The sequence below is a fragment of the Oncorhynchus gorbuscha genome, linkage group LG24 (assembly GCF_021184085.1).
Source record: "Oncorhynchus gorbuscha isolate QuinsamMale2020 ecotype Even-year linkage group LG24, OgorEven_v1.0, whole genome shotgun sequence".
NCBI classification, from domain to species: domain Eukaryota; kingdom Metazoa; phylum Chordata; class Actinopteri; order Salmoniformes; family Salmonidae; genus Oncorhynchus; species Oncorhynchus gorbuscha.
In genome coordinates this window covers 63,879,595-63,904,119 of record NC_060196.1, presented here as the reverse complement: position 1 = coordinate 63,904,119, position 24,525 = coordinate 63,879,595, and the positions used below count along the sequence as shown (strand labels likewise).

Sequence of the window (24,525 nt, the reverse complement as noted above, 5' to 3'; positions counted from 1 at the left end):
ACGCCGAGACAGGGGATTTACTCCAGATACCTGAGCAGGCCCAAATCCCCGTCATTCACATGAAGAGGAGACGCCGAGACAGGGGATTTACTCCAGATACCTGAGCAGGCCCAAATCCCCGTCATTCACATGAAGAGGAGACGCCGAGACAGGGGATTTACTCCAGATACCTGAGCAGGCCCAAATCCCCGTCATTCACATGAAGAGGAGACGCCGAGACAGGGGATTTACTCCAGATACCTGAGCAGGCCCAAATCCCCGTCATTCACATGAAGAGGAGACGCCGAGACAGGGATTTACTCCAGATACCTGAGCAGGCCCAAATCCCCGTCATTCACATGAAGAGGAGACGCCGAGACAGGGGATTTACTCCAGATACCTGAGCAGGCCCAAATCCCCGTCATTCACATGAAGAGGAGACGCCGAGACAGGGGATTTACTCCAGATACCTGAGCAGGCCCAAATCCCCGTCATTCACATGAAGAGGAGACGCCGAGACAGGGGATTTACTCCAGATACCTGAGCAGGCCCAAATCCCCGTCATTCACATGAAGAGGAGACGCAGAGACAGGGGATTTACTCCAGATACCTGAGCAGGCCCAAATCCCCGTCATTCACATGAAGAGGAGACGCCGAGACAGGGGATTTACTCCAGATACCTGAGCAGGCCCAAATCCCCGTCATTCACATGAAGAGGAGACGCGAGACAGGGATTTACTCCAGATACCTGAGCAGGCCCAAATCCCCGTCATTCACATGAAGAGGAGACGCCGAGACAGGGGATTTACTCCAGATACCTGAGCAGGCCCAAATCCCGTCATTCACATGAAGAGGAGACGCCGAGACAGGGATTTACTCCAGATACCTGAGCAGGCCCAAATCCCCGTCATTCACATGAAGAGGAGACGCCGAGACAGGGGATTTACTCCAGATACCTGAGCAGGCCCAAATCCCCGTCATTCACATGAAGAGGAGACGCCGAGACAGGGGATTTACTCCAGATACCTGAGCAGGCCCAAATCCCCGTCATTCACATGAAGAGGAGACGCCGAGACAGGGATTTACTCCAGATACCTGAGCAGGCCCAAATCCCCGTCATTCACATGAAGAGGAGACGCCGAGACAGGGATTTACTCCAGATACCTGAGCAGGCCCAAATCCCCGTCATTCATATGAAGAGGAGACGCCGAGACAGGGGATTTACTCCAGATACCTGAGCAGGCCCAAATCCCCGTCATTCACATGAAGAGGAGACGCCGAGACAGGGGATTTACTCCAGATACCTGAGCAGGCCCAAATCCCCGTCATTCACATGAAGAGGAGACGCCGAGACAGGGGATTTACTCCAGATACCTGAGCAGGCCCAAATCCCCGTCATTCATATGAAGAGGAGACGCCGAGACAGGGGATTTACTCCAGATACCTGAGCAGGCCCAAATCCCCGTCATTCACATGAAGAGGAGACGCCGAGACAGGGGATTTACTCCAGATACCTGAGCAGGCCCAAATCCCTGTCATTCACATGAAGAGGAGACGCCGAGACAGGGGATGCAGGTCAGGGTGCCTGATGAGAATTGGTCAGCGAGTGGGTAACCCGCCCTCTATCATCCGTCCTATTGGCCAACGTGGCTCTACCATCCGTCCTATTGGCCAACGTGCCTCTACCATCCGTCCTATTGGCCAACGTGCCCCTACCATTCGTCCTATTGGCCAGCGTGCCTCTACCATCCGTCCTATTGGCCAGCGTGCCTCTACCATCCGTCCTATTGGCCAACGTGCCTCTACCATCCGTCCTATTGGCCAACGTGCCTCTACCATTCGTCCTATTGGCCAACGTGCCTCTACCATCCGTCATATTGGCCAACGTGCCCCTACCATTCGTCCTATTGGCCAACGTGCATCTAACATCCGTCCTATTGGCCAACGTGGCTCTACCATCCGTCCTATTGGCCAACGTGCCTCTACCATTCGTCCTATTGGCCAATGAGCCTCTACCATCCGTCATATTGGCCAACGTGCCCCTACCATTCGTCCTATTGGCCAGCGTGCATCTAACATCCGTCCTATTGGCCAACGTGGCTCTACCATTCGTCCTATTGGCCAATGTACCTCTACCATCCGTCCTATTGGCCAACGTGCCTCTACCATCCGTCCTATTGGCCAACGTGCCTCTACCATCCGTCCTATTGGCCAACGTGCCTCTACCATCTGTCCTATTGGCCAGCGTGCCTCTACCATCCGTCCTATTGGCCAACGTGCCTCTACCATCCGTCATATTGGCCAACGTGCCTCTACCATTCGTCCTATTGGCCAACGTGCCTCTACCATTCGTCCTATTGGCCAACGTGCCTCTACCATTCGTCCTATTGGCCAACGTGCCTCTACCATTCGTCCTATTGGCCAACGTGCCTCTACCATCCGTCATATTGGCCAACGTGCCTCTACCATCCGTCCTATTGGCCAACGTGCCTCTACCATTCGTCCTATTGGCCAACGTGCCTCTACCATTTGTCCTATTGGCCAACGTGCCTCTACCATTCGTCCTATTGGCCAACGTGCCTCTACCATCCGTCATATTGGCCAACGTGCCTCTACCATCCGTCCTATTGGCCAACATGCCTCTACCATTCGTCCTATTGGCCAACGTGCCTCTACCATTCGTCCTATTGGCCAACGTGCCTCTACCATTTGTCCTATTGGCCAACGTGCCTCTACCATCCGTCATATTGGCCAACGTGCCTCTACCATCCGTCCTATTGGCCAACGTGCCTCTACCATCCGACATATTGGCCAACGTGCCTCTACCATCCGTCCTATTGGCCAACGTGCAATAAACTGAAGAATAAACTGATTGAACTCCGATCAAGATGATCCTACAAATGGGATATTAAAAACTGTTATATCTTATTTGTTCACAGAGTCTTGGCTGAATGAATGTCATACAGCTGATTTAGTTCCCTCGGTAAGATAGAACAGCTGCCTCAGGTAAGATAAAGCGCTGGTGGTCTTTGTCTATTTGTCAATAACAGCTGGTGCACCAAATCTAATATTAAGGAAGTCTCAAGGATTTGCTCACCTGAGGTAGAGTATCTCATGATAAGCTGTAGACCACACAATTTACCAAGAGAGATTTCATCTATATTTTTCATACAGCTGTCTATTTACAAAAAAAAAAAAAAAACTAAAGCTGGAAGTACAAGTGACTCGCTTAATATAGAAGGAGTCAGATGACGCAAATGCTAAACTAGACTGGAATATGTTTCGTGACTCATCCGATGGCATTGAGGAGTACATAACATCAATCAATTGCTTCATTAAGAAGTGAATTGATGACATTGTCTCCACAGTGTCTGTACGTACATACCCCAATAGAAGCCATGGATTACAGGGAACATTGTCGGATGTGCTTGCAAACTATTATGGACTACAAAGGGTGAGCTAAATGACTTCTATGCACGCTTTTGAGGCAACCAACACTGAAGAATGCATGAGAGCACCAGCTGTTCTGGATGACTGTGTGACCACGCCCGCCATAGCCGATGTGAGCAAGCCCTCTACAAAGATAAACATCCACAAAGCCGCAGGGCCAGATGGATTACCAGGACGTGTATTCTGAGCATGTGCTGACTAACTGGCAAGTGTACTCACTCTACTCCCTGTCCCTGATCGAGTCTGTAATACCTGCCAGACTGCACCCCAAGCCACATCCTCAGAGCATGGACTGACCAGCTGGCTAAAGTGTTTACGGACATATTTAATCTCTCCCTGTCCTAGTCTGCTGACCCTACTTGCTTCACTATGTCCACCGTAGTTCCCATGAACACCAAGGTAACATGCCTAAATGACTACCGACCAGCAGACGTCTGTAGCCATGAAGTGCTTTGCAAGGCTAGAAGTGATTCACATCAACAGCATCATGCCAGAAACTGTAGACCCACACACAATTTCATACCAAGCAAAAAGATCCACAGATGATGCAATCTCTATTGTACTCCACACTGCCCTTTCGATGAGACAGCCTATAGGGAGGAGGTCAGAGACCTGGCCATGTGGTGCCAGGACAACAACCTCTCCCTCAACATGATTAAAACAAAGGAGATGTTTGTGGATTACAGCAAAAGCAGGCCCTTATTCTCATTGATGAGGCTGTAGTAGAGCAGGTTGAGCAGATTGAGGGCTTGAAGTTTGTTGGTGTCCACATCACAAACAAACTATCATGGTCCAAACACACCAAGACAGTTGTGAAGAGGGCACAACAATGCCCAACAACTCAAAATATCTGGGTCCTCAGATCCACAAAAAGTTCCACAGCTGCGCCATTGAGAGCATCCTACCTGGTTGCATCACCACCTGGTATGGCAACTGCTCGGCCTCAAAGGGAGGCACTACAGAAGGTAGTGTGTACAGCCCAGTACATCACTGGGGCCAAGCTTCCTGCCATCCAGGACCTCTATACCAGGTGGTGGTGTGTACAGCCCAGTACATCACTGGGGCCAAGCTTCCTGCCATCCAGGACCTCTATACCAGGTGGTGGTGTGTACAGCCCAGTACATCACTGGGGCAAAGCTTCCTGCCATCCAGGACCTCTATACCAGGTGGTGGTGTGTACAGCCCAGTACATCACTGGGGCAAAGCTTCCTGCCATCCAGGACCTCTATACCAGGTGGTGGTGTGTACAGCCCAGTACATCACTGGGGCAAAGCTTCCTGCCATCCAGGACCTCTATACCAGGTGGTGGTGTGTACAGCCCAGTACATCACAGGGGCAAATCTTCCTGCCATCCAGGACCTCTATACCAGGTGGTGGTGTGTACAGCCCAGTACATCACTGGGGCAAAGCTTCCTGCCATCCAGGACCTCTATACCAGTTGGTGGTGTGTACAGCCCAGTACATCACTGGGGCAAAGCTTCCTGCCATCCAGGACCTCTATACCAGGTGGTGGTGTGTACAGCCCAGTACATCACTGGGGCAAAGCTTCCTGCCATCCAGGACCTCTATACCAGGTGGTGGTGTGTACAGCCCAGTACATCACTGGGGCCCAGCTCCCTGCCATCCAGGACCTCTATACCAGGTGGTGGTGTGTACAGCCCAGTACATCACTGGGGCAAAGCTTCCTGCCATCCAGGACCTCTATACCAGGTGGTGGTGTGTACAGCCCAGTACATCACTGGGGCAAAGCTTCCTGCCATCCAGGACCTCTATACCAGGTGGTGGTGTGTACAGCCCAGTACATCACTGGGGCAAAGCTTCCTGCCATCCAGGACCTCTATACCAGGTGGTGGTGTGTACAGCCCAGTACATCACTGGGGCAAAGCTTCCTGCCATCCAGGACCTCTATACCAGGTGGTGGTGTGTACAGCCCAGTACATCAAGCTTCCTGCCATCCAGGACCTCTATACCAGGTGGTGGTGTGTACAGCCCAGTACATCACTGGGGCAAAGCTTCCTGCCATCCAGGACCTCTATACCAGGTGGTGGTGTGTACAGCCCAGTACATCACTGGGGCAAAGCTTCCTGCCATCCAGGACCTCTATACCAGGTGGTGGTGTGTACAGCCCAGTACATCACTGGGGCCAAGCTTCCTGCCATCCAGGACCTCTATACCAGGTGGTGGTGTGTACAGCCCAGTACATCACTGGGGCCAAGCTTCCTGCCATCCAGGACCTCTATACCAGGTGGTGGTGTGTACAGCCCAGTACATCACTGGGGCCAAGCTTCCTGCCATCCAGGACCTCTATACCAGGTGGTGGTGTGTACAGCCCAGTACATCACTGGGGCAAAGCTTCCTGCCATCCAGGACCTCTATACCAGGCGGTGTCAAAAGAAGGCCCTAAAAAGTGCCAAAGACACGCGCCTGTGTGTGTGATGCACGTGTGCACTTAATTTCACTTAACGTGTGTCTCCCACTCCTCACTGCTCTCTCCTCCCTACTCTGTCCCTCTTTTCTTTGAGCACCTCCATAGCACTTTGTCCTCACCTGTGAGTATTGTTTTTGGTTATGGTGTTTGTTTGTTTGCTGGTGGGAAAAGGGGGGACCAAGACAAGTCGCCCATGGGCATACACTACCCGTAGGTAAACTTTGTTAAATACACTAGTTAGAACTGGGTGGACCACCCACTGTATTTTTTGTTAGTTAGTTAGCTGTTGTTGAAATAGGCTAGTCTAGCTTAGGGGTGTTTTTGAATACTTATTATTTATTTCCTTGGGTCCAGCTCAGCCCCTTTTCCTGCTTCCCCCCCATTACCGTGTGTTTTCTAATAAACCATGTGTTTGACAGTAATTTAGTTGTCTGTGGTTATTTCGTTCTCACTTTTACTTTTTCGATATTATAATTTGCATGAGTTATGTTACGGGTCTCGTTACCATCTCCCCTAGACTGTCGGGCCAAAAGGGATTCGTAACATCTACCCATCTCTAGCTGTAATTTCCCAACTCCTTTGCAGGGCATTGTACCTACTCCTTTGCAGGGCATTGTACCAACTCCTTTGCAGGGCATTGTACCAACTCCTTTGCAGGGCATTGTACCAACTCCTTTGCAGGGCATTGTACCAACTCCTTTGCAGGGCATTGTACCAACTCCTTTGCAGGGCATTGTACCAGCTCCTTTGCAGGGCATTGTACCAGCTCCTTTGCAGGACATTGTAGGTAGCCTGGGTTTCACTGTGTATTTCGTGGGTGATTGTTCCTGCCTCTGTGTAGTTTCACCAGATAGGCTGTAATTAGGTTTCACGTTCCGTTTGTTGTTTTTGTATTTTGTATAGTTATTTCATGTGTCACTTTTTCATTAAAGTCATGAGTAACCACCACGCTGCATTTCGGTCCGACTCTCTTTCTACAAACGAAGAACACCGTTATATCTACAGCCACAGTGCTAGCTCTCTTTGTGTGTAACACAGCAACTTAAATGAAAGGTGGATCTGATCTGACAGCGTCTGGGCAAAGAATATACAAAGAATATACAAAGAATACACAAAAGGCTCTCCAGAGGGTAGTGAGGTCTGCACAACACATTACCGGGGGCAAACTACCTGTCCACCAGGACACCTACACCACCCGATGTCACAGGAAGGCCAAAAAGATCATTGAGGACAACAACCACCCGAGCCACTGCCTGTTCACCCCACTATCATCCAGAAGGCGAGGTCAGTACAGGTGCATCAAAGCTGGGACTGAGAGACTGAAAAACAGCTTCGATCTCAAGGCCATCATACTGTTAAACAGCCATCACTAACATTGAGTGAGTGGCTGCTGCCAACATACTGACTCAATCTCTAGCCATTTTAATAATTAAAAGTTTGATCTAATAAATGTACCACAAGTCACTTTAAAAAATGCCACTTTATATAATGTTTATATGCCCTACATTACTCATCTCATATGTTTATACTGTACTCTATACCATCTACTGCATCTTGCCTATGCAGTTCGGCCATCGCTCATATTCTTATACACACACAAGTGTGAATGAATAAGGAAATTGTTTGATTACTTGTTAGGTATAACTGCACAGTCAGAACTAGAAACACAAGCATTTCGCTACACTCGCATTAACATCTGCTAACCATGTGTATGTGACCAATAACATCTGCTAACCATGTGTATGTGACCAATAACATCTGCTAACCATGTGTATGTGACCAATAACATCTGCTAACCATGTGTATGTGACCAATAACATCTGCTAACCATGTGTATGTGACCATTAACATCTGCTAACCATGTGACCAATAACATCTGCTAACCATGTGTATGTGACCAATAACATCTGCTAACCATGTGTATGTGACCAATAACATCTGCTAACCATGTGTATGTGACCAATAACATCTGCTAACCATGTGTATGTGACCAATAACATCTGCTAACCATGTGTATGTGACCATTAACATCTGCTAACCATGTGACCAATAACATCTGCTAACCATGTGTATGTGACCAATAACATCTGCTAACCATGTGTATGTGACCATTAACATCTGCTAACCATGTGACCAATAACATCTGCTAACCATGTGTATGTGACCAATAACATCTGCTAACCATGTGTATGTGACCATTAACATCTGCTAACCATGTGACCAATAACATCTGCTAACCATGTGTATGTGACCAATAACATCTGCTAACCATGTGACCAATAACATCTGCTAACCATGTGTATGTGACCAATAACATCTGCTAACCATGTGTATGTGACCAATAACATCTGCTAACCATGTGTATGTGACCAATAACATCTGCTAACCATGTGTATGTGACCAATAACATCTGCTAACCATGTGTATGTGACCAATAACATCTGCTAACCATGTGTATGTGACCAATAACATCTGCTAGCCATGTGTATGTGACCAATAACATCTGCTAACCATGTGTATGTGACCATTAAATACATTTGTGTGTGTGACCAATAAATACATTTGTATGTGTGACCAATAAAATGTTGATTTGTTTTCTAGCAGTAGCACAATTAGCATTTAGCTTACCATCAGAGAAGAAAACAAGTAGTGCATATTAGCATAGCATCACTAACTTTAAGTACTCCATTTTCAATGTATAATTTCCATATTAGCATGTCATAATGTCAGACGGTTGTAAATATTAACATAGCAAAGCAAGTAGTCACAAAATCACCAAGTAGCCAATATTATCATGTCAGTTCTGTACATAGTACTGGATTAGCATATAGCATAGCAACATTAACACACCATTTTCAGTATTGGCATATAGCATTAGCAATGTGAGACCATACCTTGGTGGTGTCTGTAGCGGTGATGAACCAGGTGCAGTTAGCATTGTTGTCATACTGGACAGGGTAGTTTGGTGATGCGATGATACCGTTAGGGCCTCTCAGCTGACCACCACACATCGGAGCTGAAAGAGAAAATAACAGCAAACTGTTAGGCTATTTACTTATCAATCGAACTGTGTGAATCAACTTCCACATACTGTACAAATTAGTTTCAGGTATGTCTATGTTTACATGTATATAATCTCATCATTTGACCCAAAGGGCATTGAAAAAGGTTCAAAGAGGACAGTTAGTTAGCAAAAAAGCTGACAAGAGGTAGACTTTGGCTCCAACACCATAACAGAACACAGCTAAGCCAAACCAGGCCAACTAAACCCGGTCTTATCCTGTCTCATCTTGAACCCCAACAGAAAACAGCTAAGCCAAACCAGGCCAACTAAACCCGGTCTTATCCTGTCTCATCTCGAACCCCAACAGAACACAGCTAAGCCAAACCAGGCCAACTAAACCCGGTCTTATCCTGTCTCATCTTGAACCCCAACAGAAGACAGCTAAGCCAAACCAGGCCAACTAAACCCGGTCTTATCCTGTCTCATCTCGAACCCCAACAGAACACAGCTAAGCCAAACCAGGCCAACTAAACCCGGTCTTATCCTGTCTCATCTCGAACCCCAACAGAACACAGCTAAGCCAAACCAGGCCAACTAAACCCGGTCTTATCCTGTCTCATCTCGAACCCCAACAGAACACAGCTAAGCCAAACCAGGCCAACTAAACCCGGTCTTATCCTGTCTCATCTCGAACCCCAACAGAAAACAGCTAAGCCAAACCAGGCCAACTAAACCCGGTCTTATCCTGTCTCATCTCGAACCCCAACAGAACACAGCTAAGCCAAACCAGGCCAACTAAACCCGGTCTTATCCTGTCTCATCTCGAACCCCAACAGAATACAGCTAAGCCAAACCAGGCCAACTAAACCCGGTCTTATCCTGTCTCATCTCGAACCCCAACAGAACACAGCTAAGCCAAACCAGGCCAACTAAACCCGGTCTTATCCTGTCTCATCTCGAACCCCAACAGAACACAGCTAAGCCAAACCAGGCCAACTAAACCCGGTCTTATCCTGTCTCATCCTGAACCCCAACAGAACACAAGAGACTGGAGTGAAGCACTATGTCTGAAGTAGTGAATGCTGTTTGAGAAGGCAGGGATAAAGACATGAAGAATGGTTGGATCAGGTATAGAAGGCTGGGATCAAGACATAAGGAATGGTTGGATCAGGTATAGAAGGCTGGGATCAGGACATGAAGAATGGATGGATCAGATATAGAAGGCTGGGATCAGGACATGAAGAATGGTTGGATCAGGTATAGAAGGCTGGGATCAAGACATGAAGAATGGTTGGATCAGATATAGAAGGCTGGGGTCAAGACATGAAGAATGGTTGGATCAGGTATAGAAGGCTGGGATCAGGACATGAAGAATGGTTGGATCAGGTATAGAAGGCTGGGATCAGGACATGAAGAATGGTTGGATCAGATATAGAAGGCTGGGGTCAAGACATAAGGAATGGTTGGATCAGATACAGAAGGCTGGGGTCAAGACATAAGGTATGGTTGGATCAGGTATAGAAGGCTGGGATCAGGACATGAAGAATGGTTGGATCAGGTATAGAAGGCTGGGATCAGGACATGAAGAATGGTTGAATCAGGTATAGAAGGCTGGGATCAAGACATAAATAATGGTTGGATCAGGTATAGAAGGCTGGGATCAGGACATGAAGAATGGATGGATCAGGTATAGAAGGATGGGATCCTTCTGTAGCTCAGTTGGTAGAGCATGGCGCTTGTAACGCCAGGGTAGTGGGTTCGATCCCCGGGACCACCCATACGTAGAATGTATGCACACATGACTGTAAGTCGCTTTGGATAAAAGCGTCTGCTAAATGGCATATATATATATATTATTATTATTATATATTATAGGACATAATTGGTCCTATAGCAGCAGTAGTTGACTTTTAGAGGGCATTCTGACTTCTCTATTCGTCCTTGATCCCCTAGGCCACAAAAATGGACTTTAAACACCTCAAACTAAAGCCGGCCATGTCTAATGAAGCCCTGGGTGTCTGGGGGTAAATGAAGTTGGTTAAGAGGTCTCGACCCAGACTCTACTCTTAATCAGTTATGTCGGAAGTGGAGAGGTCCTTAGAGGAATGCCCCTGCCCAAAATAAATGCCCCCCCAACACCAACCACATTAAATAATGGGTGGCGTTCATTTTAAAGTTTAAGGAAAATAATCTAGTAATTAACTTGAGTGGTCCTGACAGTGAGGGTGACCTTAATGAAATATAATACTGTGTAGGTGTGTTAACTGCAAAGTCCAATACACTATATTCCCCATTTCTGGTTAATAACGAGGTCCATAATGAGGTTGATTCTCTCCCCTGTTAATACGCCATCTGTATTGTGGCTCCAGTGCCGCTGGTCTAATCACCCAATCACGATAATACGGGCTCAGAGAGATAGCGCTCAGTCCCAAAATGCACCCTATTCCACATGTAGTGCACTACTTTTTGGCTCTGGTCACACTATATAGGGAAGAAGGATCCATTTGGAATGTATCATAGAAGACATGCAGACGGCCCTGAGCACCACTACAGTACTGTGGATATAGAAGGCTGAGCATTACTACAGTAACATTTAACATTTAAGTCATTTAGCAGACGCTCTTATCAGTACTGTGGATATAGAAGGCTGAGCATTACTACAGTACTGTGGATATAGAAGGCTGAGCATTACTACAGTACTGTGGATATAGAAGGCTGAGCATTACTACAGTACTGTGGATATAGAAGGACAAGCATTACTACAGTACTGTGGATATAGAAGGCTGAGCACCACTACAGTATTGCGGTACCATTTCAGAGGAACATGCTCTCATCCAGATTTGATTTAATCTCACAATGAAAAGCTCTTTTTTCTAGTTGGGACCTGTAGATATCTGGTAGAGTTTTCATGGTTATAGGGTTTGGTAGTCTGCGACCCATATGGCAAACTGCCCCCTATAGACCCGAGTCGAAAGAAGCACTACGTAGGTGGCTACTTCCGCTTCCCTGATCCGGCTCTCGACGTTGCGGGTCTACCAACCAATGATCCTGGCAATCAACATTCATCACACCATCTCCCCATCATTATGAACACCATCTCCCCATCATTATGAACACCATCTCCCCATCATTATGAACACCATCTCCTCATCATTATGAACACCATCTCCCCATCATTATGAACACCATCTCCCCATCATTATGAACACCATCTCCCCATCATTATGAACACCATCTCCCCATCATTATGAACACCATCTCCCCATCATTATGAACACCATCTCCCCATCATTATGAACACCATCTCCTCATCATTATGAACACCATCTCCCCATCATTATGAACACCATCTCCCCATCATTATGAACACCATCTCCCCATCATTATGAACACCATCTCCCCATCATTATGAACACCATCTCCCCATCATTATTAACACCATCTCCCCATCACACCATCTCCCCATCATTATGAACACCATCTCTCCATCATTATGAACACCATCTCCCCATCCCACCATCTCCCCATCACACCATCTCCCCATCATTATTAACACCATCTCCCCATCACACCATCTCCCCATCATTATTAACACCATCTCCCCATCATTATGAACACCATCTCCCCATCCCACCATCTCCCCATCATTATGAACACCATCTCCCCATCATTATGAACACCATCTCCCCATCCCACCATCTCCCCATCACACCATCTCCCCATCATTATGAACACCATCTCCCCATCATGATGAACACCATCTCCCCATCAAACCATCTCCCCATCATTATGAACACCATCTCCCCATCATTATGAACACCATCTCCCCATCATTATGAACACCATCTCCCCATCATTATGAACACCATCTCCCCATCATTATGATCACCAACTCCCCATCATTATGAACACCATCTCCCCATCATTATGAACACCATCTCCCCATCATTATGAACACCATCTCCCCATCATTATTAACACCATCTCCCCATCATTATTAACACCATCTCCCCATCATTATGAACACCATCTCCCCATCATTATGAACACCATCTCCCCATCATTATGAACACCATCTCCTCATCATTATGAACACCATCTCCCCATCATTATTAACACCATCTCCCCATCATTATGAACACCATCTCCCCATCATTATGAACACCATCTCCCCATCCCACCATCTCCCCATCATTATGAACACCATCTCCCCATCCCACCATCTCCCCATCATTATGAACACCATCTCCCCATCCCACCATCTCCCCATCATTATGAACACCATCTCCCCATCATTATGAACACCATCTCCCCATCATTATGAACACCATCTCCCCATCATTATGAACACCATCTCCCCATCATTATGAACACCATCTCCTCATCACACCATCTCCTCATCATTATGAACACCATCTCCCCATCACACCATCTCCCCATCATTATGAACACCATCTCCCCATCATTATGAACACCATCTCCTCATCATTATGAACACCATCTCCCCATCATTATTAACACCATCTCCCCATCATTATGAACACCATCTCCCCATCATTATGAACACCATCTCCCCATCCCACCATCTCCCCATCATTATGAACACCATCTTCCCATCCCACCATCTCCCCATCATTATGAACACCATCTCCCCATCCCACCATCTCCCCATCATTATGAACACCATCTCCCCATCCCACCATCTCCCCATCATTATGAACACCATCTCCCCATCATTATGAACACCATCTCCCCATCATTATGAACACCATCTCCCCATCATTATGAACACCATCTCCCCATCATTATGAACACCATCTCCTCATCACACCATCTCCCCATCATTATGAACACCATCTCCCCATCATTATGAACACCATCTCCTCATCACACCATCTCCCCATCATTATGAACACCATCTCCCCATCATTATGAACACCATCTCCTCATCATTATGAACACCATCTCCCATCACACCATCTCCCCATAATTATGAACACCATCTCCCCATCATTATGAACACCATCTCCCCATCATTATGAACACCATCTCCCCATCATTATGAACACCATCTCCCCATCACACCATCTCCCCATCATTATGAACACCATCTCCCCATCATTATGAACACCATCTCCCCATCATTATGAACACCATCTCCCCATCACACCATCTCCCCATCATTATGAACACCATCTCCCCATCATTATGAACACCATCTTCCCATCTCCCCATCTCCCCATCATTATGAACACCATCTCCCCATCATTATGAACACCATCTCCCCATCATTATGAACACCATCTCCTCATCATTATGAACACCATCTCCCCATCATTATGAACACCATCTCCCCATCATTATGAACACCATCTCCCCATCACACCATCTCCTCATCATTATGAACACCATCTCCTCATCATTATGAACACCATCTCCCCATCATTATGAACACCATCTCCCCATCATTATGAACACCATCTCCTCATCATTATGAACACCATCTCCCCATCATTATGAACACCATCTCCCCATCATTATGAACACCATCTCCCCATCATTATGAACACCATCTCCCCATCATTATGAACACCATCTCCTCATCATTATGAACACCATCTCCCCATCATTATGAACACCATCTCCCCATCACACCATCTCCCCATCATTATGAACACCATCTCCCCATCACACCATCTCCCCATCATTATGAACACCATCTCCCCATCATTATGAACACCATCTCCCCATCATTATGAACACCATCTCCTCATCATTATGAACACCATCTCCCATCACACCATCTCCCCATCATTATGAACACCATCTCCCCATCATTATGAACACCATCTCCCCATCATTATGAACACCATCTCCCCATCATCACACCATCTCCCCATCATTATGAACACCATCTCCCCATCATTATGAACACCATCTCCCCATCACACCATCTCCCCATCATTATGAACACCATCTCCCATCACACCATCTCCCCATCATTATGAACACCATCTCCCCATCATTATGAACACCATCTCCCCATCATTATGAACACCATCTCCTCATCCCACCATCTCCCCATCATTATGAACACCATCTCCCCATCTCCCCATCATTATAAACACCATCTCCCCATCTCCCCATCATTATGAACACCATCTCCCCATCATTATGAACACCATCTCCTCATCATTATGAACACCATCTCCCCATCATTATGAACACCATCTCCCCATCATTATGAACACCATCTCCCCATCACACCATCTCCCCATCATTATGAACACCATCTCCTCATCATTATGAACACCATCTCCCCATCATTATGAACACCATCTCCCCATCATTATGAACACCATCTCCTCATCATTATGAACACCATCTCCCCATCATTATGAACACCATCTCCCCATCATTATGAACACCATCTCCCCATCATTATGAACACCATCTCCCCATCATTATGAACACCATCTCCTCATCATTATGAACACCATCTCCCCATCATTATGAACACCATCTCCCCATCACACCATCTCCCCATCATTATGAACACCATCTCCCCATCACACCATCTCCCCATCATTATGAACACCATCTCCCCATCATTATGAACACCATCTCCCCATCATTATGAACACCATCTCCTCATCATTATGAACACCATCTCCCCATCACACCATCTCCCCATCATTATGAACACCATCTCCCCATCATTATGAACACCATCTCCCCATCATTATGAACACCATCTCCCCATCACACCATCTCCCCATCATTATGAACACCATCTCCCCATCATTATGAACACCATCTCCCCATCCCACCATCTCCCCATCATTATGAACACCATCTCCCCATCACACCATCTCCCCATCATTATGAACACCATCTCCCCATCATTATGAACACCATCTCCCCATCATTATGAACACCATCTCCTCATCCCACCATCTCCCCATCATTATGAACACCATCTCCCCATCTCCCCATCATTATAAACACCATCTCCCCATCTCCCCATCATTATGAACACCATCTCCCCATCATTATGAACACCATCTCCCCATCATTATGAACACCATCTCCCCATCTCCCCATCATTATGAACACCATCTCCCCATCTCCCCATAATTATAAACACCATCTCCCCATCTCCCCATCATTATGAACACCATCTCCCCATCATTATGAACACCATCTCCCCATCATTATGAACACCATCTCCCCATCATTATGAACACCATCTCCCCATCATTATGAACACCATCTCCCCATCCCACCATCTCCCCATCATTATGAACACCATCTCCCCATCATTATGAACACCATCTCCCCATCATTATGAACACCATCTCCCCATCATTATGAACACCATCTCCCCATCATTATGAACACCATCTCCCCATCATTATGAACACCATCTCCCCATCATTATGAACACCATCTCCCCATCATTATGAACACCATCTCCCCATCATTATGAACACCATCTCCCCATCATTATGAACACCATCTCCCCATCATTATTAACACCATCTCCCCATCATTATTAACACCATCTCCCCATCATTATGAACACCATCTCCCCATCATTATGAACACCATCTCCCCATCATTATGAACACCATCTCCTCATCATTATGAACACCATCTCCCCATCATTATGAACACCATCTCCTCATCATTATGAACACCATCTCCCCATCATTATGAACACCATCTCCCCATCATTATGAACACCATCTCCCCATCATTATGAACACCATCTCCCCATCATTATTAACACCATCTCCCCATCATTATGAACACCATCTCCCCATCATTATGAACACCATCTCCCCATCATTATGAACACCATCTCCCCATCATTATGAACACCATCTCCCCATCATGAACACCATCTCCCCATCATTATGAACACCATCTCCCCATCCCACCATCTCCCCATCATTATGAACACCATCTCCCCATCATTATGAACACCATCTGCCCATCATTATGAACACCATCTCCCCATCATTATGAACACCATCTCCCCATCATTATGAACACCATCTCCCCATCATTATGAACACCATCTCCCATCACACCATCTCCTCATCATTATGAACACCATCTCCCCATCACACCATCTCCCCATCATTATGAACACCATCTCCCCATCATTATGAACACCATCTCCCCATCATTATGAACACCATCTCCCCATCATTATGAACACCATCTCCTCATCATTATGAACACCATCTCCCCATCATTATGAACACCATCTCCCCATCATTATGAACACCATCTCCTCATCACACCATCTCCCCATCATTATGAACACATCTCCCCATCATTATCTCTCCCATCATTATGAACACCATCTCCCATCATGAACACCATCTCCCCATCATTATGAACACCATCTCCCCATCATTATGAACACCATCTCCCCATCATTATGAACACCATCTCCCCATCATTATGAACACCATCTCCCCATCACACCATCTCCCCATCATTATGAACACCATCTCCCCATCATTATGAACACCATCTCCCCATCATTATGAACACCATCTCCCCATCATTATGAACACCATCTCCCCATCATTATGAACACCATCTCCCCATCATTATGAACACCATCTCCTCATCATTATGAACACCATCTCCCCATCATTATGAACACCATCTCCCCATCATTATGAACACCATCTCCCCATCACACCATCTCCTCATCATTATGAACACCATCTCCTCATCATTATGAACACCATCTCCCCATCATTATGAACACCATCTCCCCATCATTATGAACACCATCTCCCATCATTATGAACACCATCTCCCCATCATTATGAACACCATCTCCCATCATTATGAACACCATCTCCCCATCATTATGAACACCATCTCCCCATCATTATGAACACCATCTCCCCATCACACCATCTCCCCATCATTATGAACACCATCTCCCATCACACCATCTCCCCATCATTATGAACACCATCTCCCCATCATTATGAACACCATCTCCCCATCATTATGAACACCATCTCCTCATCATTATGAACACCATCTCCCCATCACACCATCTCCCCATCATTATGAACACCATCTCCCCATCATTATGAACACCATCTCCCCATCATTATGAACACCATCTCCCATCATTATGAACACCATCTCCTCATCATTATGAACACCATCTCCCCATCATTATGAACACCATCTCCCCATCATTATGAACACCATCTCCCCATCATTATGAACACCATCTCCCCATCATTATGAACACCATCTCCCCATCATTATGAACACCATCTCCCCATCATTATGAACACCATCTCCCCATCATTATGACCATCTCCCCATCATTATGAACACCATCTCCCCATCATTATGAACACCATCTCCCATCACCATCTCCCCATCATTATGAACACCATCTCCCCATCATTATGAACACCATCTCCCCATCATTATGAACACCATCTCCCCATCATTATGAACACCATCTCCCCATCATTATGAACACCATCTCCCCATCATTATGAACACCATCTCCCCATCATTATGAACACCATCTCCCCATCATTATGAACACCATCTCCCCATCATTATTAACACCATCTCCCCATCATTATGAACACCATCTCCCCATCATTATGAACACCATCTCCCCATCATTATGAACACCATCTCCTCATCATTATGAACACCATCTCCCCATCATTATGAACACCATCTCTCATCATTATGAACACCATCATTATGAACACCATCTCCCCATCATTATGAACACCATCTCCTCATCATTATGAACACCATCTCCCCATCATTATGAACACCATCTCCCCATCATTATGAACACCATCTCCCCATCATTATGAACACCATCTCCCCATTCCACCATCTCCCCATCATTATGAACACCATCTCCCCATCATCTCCCCATCATTATGAACACCATCTCCCCATCATTATGAACACCATCTCCCCATCCCACCATCTCCCCATCATTATGAACACCATCTCCCCATCATTATGAACACCATCTCCCATCATTATGAACACCATCTCCCCATCATTATGAACACCATCTCCCCATCATTATGAACACCATCTCCCCATCATTATGAACACCATCTCACACCATCTCCCCATCATTATGAACACCATCTCCCCATCACACCATCTCCCCATCATTATGAACACCATCTCCCCATCATTATGAACACCATCTCCCCATCATTATGAACACCATCTCCCCATCATTATGAACACCATCTCCCATCACACCATCTCCCCATCATTATGAACACCATCTCCCCATCATTATGAACACCATCTCCCCATCATCACACCATCTCCCCATCATTATGAACACCATCTCCCCATCATTATGAACACCATCTCCTCATCATTATGAACACCATCTCCCATCACACCATCTCCCCATCATTATGAACACCATCTCCCCATCATTATGAACACCATCTCCCCATCATTATGAACACCATCTCCCCATCATTATGAACACCATCTCCCCATCATTATGAACACCATCTCCCCATCATTATGAACACCATCTCCCCATCATTATGAACACCATCTCCCCATCATTATGAACACCATCTCCCCATCATTATGAACACCATCTCCCCATCATTATGAACACCATCTCCCCATCATTATGAACACCATCTCCCCATCATTATGAACACCATCTCCCCATCATTATGAACACCATCTCCCATCACACCATCTCCCCATCATTATGAACACCATCTCCCCATCATTATGAACACCATCTCCCCATCATTATGAAACACCATCTCCCCATCATTATGAACACCATCTCCCATCATTATGAACACCATCTCCCCATCATTATGAACACCATCTCCCCATCATTATGAACACCATCTCCTCATCATTATGAACACCATCTCCCCATCATTATGAACACCATCTCCCCATCATTATGAACACCATCTCCCCATCACACCATCTCCCCATCATTATGAACACCATCTCCCCATCATTATGAACACCATCTCCCCATCATTATGAACACCATCTCCTCCCCATCATTATGAACACCATCTCCCATCATCACACCATCTCCCCATCATTATTAACACCATCTCCCCATCATTATGAACACCATCTCCCCATCATTATGAACACCGTCTCCCCATCACACCATCATTATGAACACCATCTCCCCATCATTATGAACACCATCTCCCCATCATTATGAACACCATCTCCCCATCATTATGAACACCATCTCCCCATCATTATGAACACCATCTCCCCATCCCACCATCTCCCCATCATTATGAACACCATCTCCCCATCATTATGAACACCATCTCCCCATCCCACCATCTCCCCATCATTATGAACACCATCTCCCCATCATTATGAACACCATCTCCCCATCATTATGAACACCATCTCCCCATCATTATGAACACCATCTCCCCATCATTATGAACACCATCTCCCCATCATTATGAACACCATCATCACACCATCTCCCATCATTATGAACACCATCTCCCCATCATTATGAACACCATCTCCCCATCATTATGAACACCATCTCCCATCATTATGAACACCATCTCCCCATCATTATGAACACCATCTCCCCATCATTATGAACACCATCTCCCCATCATTATGAACACCATCTCCCCATTATGAACACCATCTCCCCATCATTATGAACACCATCTCCCATCCCATCATTATGAACACCATCTCCCCATCATTATGAACACCATCTCCCCATCATTATGAACACCACCATCATTATGAACACCATCTCCCCATCATTATGAACACCATCTCCCCATCATTATGAACACCATCTCCCCATCATTATGAACACCATCTCCCCATCATTATGAACACCATCTCCCCATCATCCCCATCATTATGAACACCATCTCCCCATCATTATGAACACCATCTCCCCATCATCCCATCATTATGAACACCATCTCCCCATCTCATTATGAACACCATCTCCCCATCATTATGAACACCATCTCCCATCCACCATCTCATCATTATGAACACCATCTCTCCACCATCTCATCATTATGAACACCATCTCCCCATCATTATGAACACCATCTCCCCATCATCTCCCCATCATTATGAACACCATCTCCCCATCATTATGAACACCATCTCCACCATCTCCCCCCATCATTATGAACACCATCTCCCCATCATTATGAACACCATCTCCCCATCATTATGAACACCATCTCCCCCCACCATCTCCCCATCATTATGAACACCATCTCCCCATCATTATGAACACCATCTCCCCATTATGAACACCATCTCCCATCATTATGAACACCATCTCCCCATCATTATGAACACCATCTCCCCATCATTATGAACACCATCTCCCCATCATTATGAACACCATCTCCCATCATTATGAACACCATCTCCCCATCATTATGAACACCATCTCCCATCATTATGAACACCATCTCCCCATCATTATGAACACCATCTCCCCATCATTATGAACACCATCTCCCCATCATTATGAACACCATCTCCCCATCATTATGAACACCATCTCCCCATCATTATGAACACCATCTCCCCATCATTATGAACACCATCTCCCATCTCCCCATCTCATCATTATGAACACCATCTCCCCATCACACCATCTCCCCATCATTATGAACACCATCTCCCCATCATTATGAACACCATCTCCCCATCATTATGAACACCATCTCCCCATCATTATGAACACCATCTCCCCATCATTATGAACACCATCTCCCCATCACACCATCTCCCCATCATTATGAACACCATCTCCCCATCACACCATCTCCCCATCATTATGACACCACCATCACACCATCTCCCATCATCATTCCCCATCATCATTATGAACACCATCTCCCCATCATTATGAACACCATCTCCCCATCATTATGAACACCATCTCCCATCATTATGAACACCATCTCCCCATCATTATGAACACCATCTCCCCATCATTATGAACACCATCTCCCCATCATTATGAACACCATCTCCCCATCATTATTATGAACACCATCTCCCCATCATTATGAACACCATCTCCCCATCATTATGAACACCATCTCCCCATCATTATGAACACCATCTCCCATCATGAACACCATCTCCCCATCATTATGAACACCATCTCCCCATCATCATTATGAAACACCATGAACACCATCTCCCCATCATTATGAACACCATCATCCCATCTCCCCATCATTATGAACACCATCTCCCCATCCCACCATCTCCCCATCATTATGAACACCATCTCCCCATCATTATGAACACCATCTCCATCCATCATCTCCCATCATTGAACACCATCTCCCCATCATTATGAACACCATCTCCCCATCATTATGAACACCATCTCCCCATCATTATGAACACCATCTCCCCATCATTATGAACACCATCTCCCCATCACACCATCTCCCCATCATTATGAACACCATCTCCCAACACCATCTCCCCATCATTATGAACACCATCTCCCCATCATTATGAACACCATCTCCTCATCATTATGAACACCATCTCCCCATCATTATGAACACCATCTCTCCCATCATTATGAACACCATCTCCCATCATTATGAACACCATCTCCCCATCATTATCATCTCCCATCATCTCCCCATCATTATGAACACCATCTCCCCATCATTATGAACACCATCTCCCCATCATTATGAACACCATCTCCCCATCATTATGAACACCATCTCCCATCATTATGAACACCATCTCCCCATCATTATGAACACCATCTCCCCATCATTATGAACACCATCTCCCCATCATTATGAACACCATCTCCCCATCATTATGAACACCATCTCCCCATCATTATGAACACCATCTCCCCATCATTATGAACACCATCTCCCCATCATTATGAACACCACCATCTCCCCATCATTATGAACACCATCTCCCCCATCATTATGAACACCATCTCCCCATCATTATGAACACCATCTCCCCATCATTATGAACACCATCTCCCCATCATTATGAACACCATCTCCATCTCATCATTATGAACACCATCTCCTCATCATTATGAACACCATCTCCCCATCATTATGAACACCATCTCCCCATCATTATGAACACCACCATCTGAACACCATCCCATCATTATGAACACCATCTCCCATCATTATGAACACCATCTCCCATCATTATGAACACCATCTCCCCATCATTATGAACACCATCATCATTATGAACACCATCTCCCCATCATTATGAACACCATCTCCCCATCATTATGAACACCATCTCCCCATCATCATTATTATGAACACCATCTCCCCATCATTATGACACCATCTCCCCATCCATGAACACCATCTCCCCATCATTATGAACACCATCTCCCCATCATTATGAACACCATCTCCCCATCATTATGAACACCATCTCCCCATCATTATGAACACCATCTCCCCATCACACCATCTCCCCATCATTATGAACACCATCTCCCCATCATTATGAACACCATCTCCCCATCATTATGAACACCATCTCCCCATCATTATGAACACCATCTCCCCATCATTATGAACACCCCATCATTATTATGAACACCATCTCCCCATCATTATGAACACCATCTCCCCATCATTATGAACACCATCTCCCCATCATTATGAACACCATCTCCCCATCATTATGAACACCATCTCCTCATCATTATGAACACCATCTCCCCATCATTATGAACACCATCTCCCCATCATTATGAACACCATCTCCTCATCATTATGAACACCATCTCCCCATCATTATGAACACCATCTCCCCATCATTATGAACACCATCTCCCCATCATTATGAACACCATCTCCTCATCATTATGAACACCATCTCCCCATCATTATGAACACCATCTCCCCATCATTATGAACACCATCTCCCCATCATTATGAACACCATCTCCCCATCATTATGAACACCATCTCCCCCATCTCCCATCATTATGAACACCATCTCCCCATCACACCATCTCCCCATCATTATGAACACCATCTCCCCATCATTATGAACACCATCTCCCATCACACCATCTCCTCATCATTATGAACACCATCTCCCCATCACACCATCTCCCCATCATTATGAACACCATCTCCCCATCATTATGAACACCATCTCCCCATCATTATGAACACCATCTCCCCATCATTATGAACACCATCTCCCATCATTATGAACACCATCTCATCATTATGAACACCATCTCCCCATCATTATGAACACCATCTCCCCATCATTATGAACACCATCTCCCCATCACACCATCTCCCCATCATTATGAACACCATCTCCCATCATCCACCATCTCCCCATCATTATGAACACCATCTCCCCATCATTATGAACACCATCTCCCCATCATTATGAACACCATCTCCCCATCATTATGAACACCATCTCCCCATCATTATGAACACCATCTCCCCATCATTATGAACACCATCTCCCCATCATTATGAACACCATCTCCCCATCATTATGAACACCATCTCCCCATCATTATGAACACCATCTCCCCATCATTATG

General features: G+C 45.8%; 1 protein-coding gene across 1 annotated transcript in view; it reads right to left on the bottom strand.

Annotated features, from left to right (window-relative positions):
- LOC124012291 (CUB and sushi domain-containing protein 2-like) overlaps positions 1 to 24,525 on the bottom strand; it is a 463,539-nt gene that overhangs the window by 393,254 nt on the left and 45,760 nt on the right. Inside the window, exon 4 of the mRNA XM_046325753.1 lies at positions 8,752 to 8,873. Within this exon, the coding sequence (XP_046181709.1) occupies positions 8,752 to 8,873 (122 nt within the window). The remainder of the gene's footprint in view (positions 1 to 8,751; positions 8,874 to 24,525) is intronic.